Source organism: Vombatus ursinus, unplaced genomic scaffold, assembly GCF_900497805.2.
Source record: "Vombatus ursinus unplaced genomic scaffold, bare-nosed wombat genome assembly UNPS02014863.1, whole genome shotgun sequence".
Classification (NCBI taxonomy): Eukaryota; Metazoa; Chordata; class Mammalia; order Diprotodontia; family Vombatidae; genus Vombatus; species Vombatus ursinus.
In genome coordinates this window covers 40,992,776-40,997,455 of record NW_020954641.1, presented here as the reverse complement: position 1 = coordinate 40,997,455, position 4,680 = coordinate 40,992,776, and the positions used below count along the sequence as shown (strand labels likewise).

Sequence of the window (4,680 nt, the reverse complement as noted above, 5' to 3'; positions counted from 1 at the left end):
GAAGTCTTTCGTGAAATTACAGAAATGAAATCTCTAGGTATGATTTGTTTTGAAGAAATGGGAAATAACGGGAATAAGAACCTTTTGTATAAATGTGTTACTTTTACTTAGAGATGGTGTAGTAATTAGTTAGGACTCTGGGCGCCGCTGTTGACCGAACAGGGAGATAAATGAGAAATGCAGCCAGATCCCCAGCCCAGCGCTCTCCGGTTCAAACTATACAGAGCTCCAGAAGCTTGCACACCCTCAGAAGCTGTACAGAAACCCCGGCGACAAGCCGTTTGGCTTTAGGATTCTGGTGAATGCTATTCCTTGCGACTCAGGGGACAGAAGAGTTCATCTGGACTGAGAGACTGAACAGATACTTAGAGAAAATTTCTTAGCGAGAAAGTAATGGCGGCTCGGAGGATTCACCAGAACTGCAGTGGGCGAGTCTTGTTTTGCTTTCTCCTGGGGACACTGTGGAACGCCGGATTTGGACAAATCCGCTACTCAGTACCTGAGGAGATGGAGAAGGGCTTTTTAGTGGGGGAAATCGCGAAGGACCTGGGGTTGGAGCCTCGGGCACTGTCAGAGGGTGGAGCCCGCATAGTCTCGAGAGGTAAGACGCAGCATTTCGCTCTGAATGTCAGAACCGGCAGCTTAGTGACGGCAAACAAAATAGACAGGGAGGAGCTGTGTGGGAGAGCATCCGTGTGCACTATAAACATAGAGATTCTGCTAGAAGACAAAGTGAAAATTTATGGAGTAGAAGTGGAAATAACTGATGTTAATGATAACTCCCCCCGATTTGAGACAAAGGAAACGGAAATAAAAATAATTGAAAAGGAAGTGTCAGGAACAAGGTTTCTTCTTCCTGAGGCTTTTGATCTGGATGTCGGGATAAATTCCCTCCAGAGCTACCAGCTGAGCCCTAACCATCACTTCTCTCTGCATGTGCAGACAGGAACAGACGAGGCCAAGTACCCGGAACTGGTGCTGGAGCGGGCCCTGGACCGAGAGGAGGAGCCTGTTCACCACCTCACCCTCACAGCCTCGGATGGGGGAGATCCGGTCCGCTCTGGCACCGTGCACATTCGTGTGATTGTCCTTGATGCAAATGACAACGCTCCGGTTTTTACTCAATCCTTGTACACTATGAGTGTTCCAGAGAATGTGCCTGTGGGAACGTTGCTACTCACAGTAAATGCCACTGATCCAGATGAGGGAATCAATGGAAAAATGACTTATTTTTTCAGGAAAATAACCCAAAAAACTTCTCAGGTATTCCGACTAAATTCTTTGACTGGGGATATAACCGTATTGGAAAATCTAGATTATGAAGAATCTAGTTTTTATGATATAGATATAGAAGTCCGTGATGGTCCTGGACTTCTGGACAGAGCCAAGGTTCTAATCAAAGTACTGGATGTGAATGACAACGCTCCCGATATCATCATTACCTCCGTTACAAACTCCATCTCCGAAAATTCTTCAGCAGGGTCGGTAGTTGCCCTTTTCAATGTACAGGACAGAGATTCTGGGGTAAATGGTCAGGTCACGTGTTCCATCCCAGAACACCTGCCTTTCAAACTTGAAAAGTCCTACGGAAATTACTATAGTTTAGTGACCGACAGAGCCCTGGATCGGGAGAAAGTCTCCATGTACAACGTCACCGTGACAGCCACAGATGGAGGGAATCCCCCTCTGTCCACTTTTATTCACATCTCCCTGCACATAGAAGACACCAACGACAACCCCCCGGTTTTTGTCCAGACATCCTACTCAGTCTATGTCATGGAGAACAATCCCAGAGGCACTTCTATTTACTCTCTGACTGCCCGAGACCCTGATAGAGAGGAAAACGGTCATGTCACTTATTCCATTACAGATGACTCGGTACACGGTGCACCCCTCTCCTCCTATGTTTCTATTAATTCTGAAACTGGCATTCTCTATGCTCTGCGTTCATTTGATTATGAACAGTTCCGGGAATTGAAGCTAGGAGTGACAGCCAAGGACTCTGGAGACCCTCCTCTCAGCACCAACGTGTCTCTGACTCTGTTCATCCTGGATCAGAATGACAATGCCCCGGAAATCCTGTACCCCACCTTCCCCATGGATGGCTCTACAGGAGTGGAGTTGGCCCCTCGCTCTGCAGAGCCAGGATACCTAGTGACTAAAGTGGTGGCAGTAGATGGAGATTCTGGTCAGAATGCCTGGCTGTCCTACCACCTACTCAAGGCCACAGAGCCTGGGCTTTTCTCCATGGGCCTGCACAGTGGTGAGATCAGGACAGCCCGCGCCTTCGTGGACAAAGATGCCCTCAAGCAGAATCTTGTGGTGACAGTCACAGATAACGGAGAGCCTCCTCTCTCTGCCACTGTCAGTGTCACAGTGGCGGTGGCCAACACTATTCCTGAGATCCTATCTGATCTTAGCAGCCTGGCATCCTCAGAGCCTCCCAAAGACTCTGATCTCACCCTCTATCTGGTTATTGCAGTGGCTTCAGTGTCCTGCCTCTTCTTTTTCTTCATCATCATTTTATTGGCCCAGAGGATTTACCAGTGGCAGACCTCTAAGATATTAGAATCTACAAGTGAACATTTTCAAAATATCCCTACCTCAGAGTTTGTGGGCATAGATGGAGTAAGAGCTTTTCTGCAGTCATATTCTCATGAAGTTTCTCTCACCGAGGATTCTAGGAAAAGCCAGGTGATGTTTACTCAGTCTAACTATGTAGATACTTTAACTATGCAGCCGAACTGTGAGAAAAAGGAGGCTCTATTAATATCTGATGAGTCAGTTCTCTGTAAGGAAGATCAGTCATTCATTCAGGTAAGCTTGTCTTTTCTCAGTAAATTTGTTCTGGACCTGTTACTTCATATACATTGAGCGTGATTTTTCAATTTTACATTTGGTATGATATTTTAGAAATTTTAAAATGCCTTAGAGGTAATTTGGCAATGCAGGGATCTCTTTTGCATCATCCCTATTTGAACTATGTACAAATTCTGCTTGACCACTTTTAGTGACCAGGAGTTCAATAATCCTATGATGTTGTCGATGTAGAATAGCATTAATTAGTTTTTGTTCACCTTTCCAGATTGTTGAAATATTGTTAATTCTAATTTGCATTCAAATTCAATCACATGCTTACTAATGTGCAATCACTAAACTTATCTAAGCTTCAGTTTCCTCGGATATAAAATATAGATTATACCACATTTTGTACCTACTCCTAGAGGTAGCTGTGAAGATCATATGAAATTATGCATTTAATGTACTTTATACACCTTAAGGCATCATAAAAATTCTCATTCTCATTATTAATGATCATTTTTAGAATTTTGTCATCTGAAAAACAACAAACTTGACTTTGCATCTCAGTCCATGTTGATAAAAATGTTGAAAAGAATATGACTGTTGTGGGAAGAGAAATAGAATGAGAGACAGATCAAGTTCCATCATTTTCCATTCTTTCCATCCCACTTTCCTCACCTGGAAAATGAAGGAGTTCAACTATTTGGTCTTTGAAGTCATCTCTAGTTCTAAATAACGTATGATTTCTATATCAGATCAAACTTCCTTTTCAATGTAAATGGTATGTGATGATAGTAAATATAAATATGGGGAGATCCAATGCTCTTTCCAGCTTCAAAATAAAGTTACTTGTCAGAATGCTAGTGTAACATCTTATTAAATCACTTCACCTTGAAATAATGAAAGGAATGGATACAACAGCATCCTTATTGGAAATACTATCCAATTAAAAAGAATTGTATTATATTTATGTTTGCAAATGTTCCTCAAATTCTTCATTTGGTGAAAGTGAACTATATTATTTGAATATGCTTTTCACATTTAATTCCATGGAGTATAATTTTAAATGGCAAATCAGCCCAGAATGATAAGAAATTCTCAAGAATGAAATTCTGAAGACACAAAGAGAAATAATTCCTAGGAGAAGTTAAAAAAAGGGGGGGGGGGGAGTGTTGCCTGAAGATACCAGTATGCTTACTCAGGGAACTCACAAAGAAATTTGAGTGTTTGTTTTGGGGTTTTGTAGCTTAGATTGTTTTTTTGTTTGGTTTGAGTTTTTTGTGAGTCAATCGGGGTTAAGTGACTTGCCCAGAGTCACACAGCTCGTAAGTGTCAAGTATCTGAGGCCCGATTTAAACTCGGGTCTTCTTTCTGACTCCAGGGTCAGTGCTCTATCCACTGCGCCACCTAGCTGCCCCACTTAGATTGTTTTAAAGGATGTTGAGGGAAAAGAAGGAGGGGTAGGTAAAGACGGGCGAGTACAAACGCTTGGCGAGTACAAAAGCTAGGCAAGGTTCTGTAAGAATTTATCAAGAGTAGCAAAGCTCAGAATTATTTGAAGCTAGGATCAAAGAGTATAAAAGAATACAAAAGAGCAGCTAGGTGGTGCAGTGGATAAAGCACCGGCCCTGAAGTCAGGAGGACCTGAGTTCAAACCTGGCCTCACACACATGATACTCACTAGCTGTGTGACCCTGGGCAAGTCACTTAACCCTGATTGCCTCACAAAAAAAATAAAGAATACAAAAAATGTTCTTTTAAAGCTATATGAAAGGGAAAAAAGATCAAAGAAAGGATTAAAGAGGCAAGACTGCCTCTTTTGGTAGATGTGGTGGTGGTGATGATGATGATGATGATGATGATGATGATGATGATGAT

The 4,680-nt window shown here is 42.6% G+C and overlaps 1 protein-coding gene across 2 annotated transcripts in view; it reads left to right on the top strand.

The window, feature by feature from the left end:
• The first annotated feature begins 203 nt into the window (after nucleotides 1–203).
• Nucleotides 204–4,680, top strand: part of LOC114027750 (protocadherin gamma-C5-like) — a 115,778-nt gene continuing 111,301 nt past the window's right edge. The window contains exon 1 of one of the 2 annotated variants that reach the window (XM_027841873.1): nucleotides 204–2,694. In XM_027841873.1, coding sequence (XP_027697674.1) covers nucleotides 394–2,694 — 2,301 coding nt within the window. In that variant the 5' untranslated portion in view covers nucleotides 204–393. The other variant, XM_027841876.1, reaches the window with a different exon arrangement.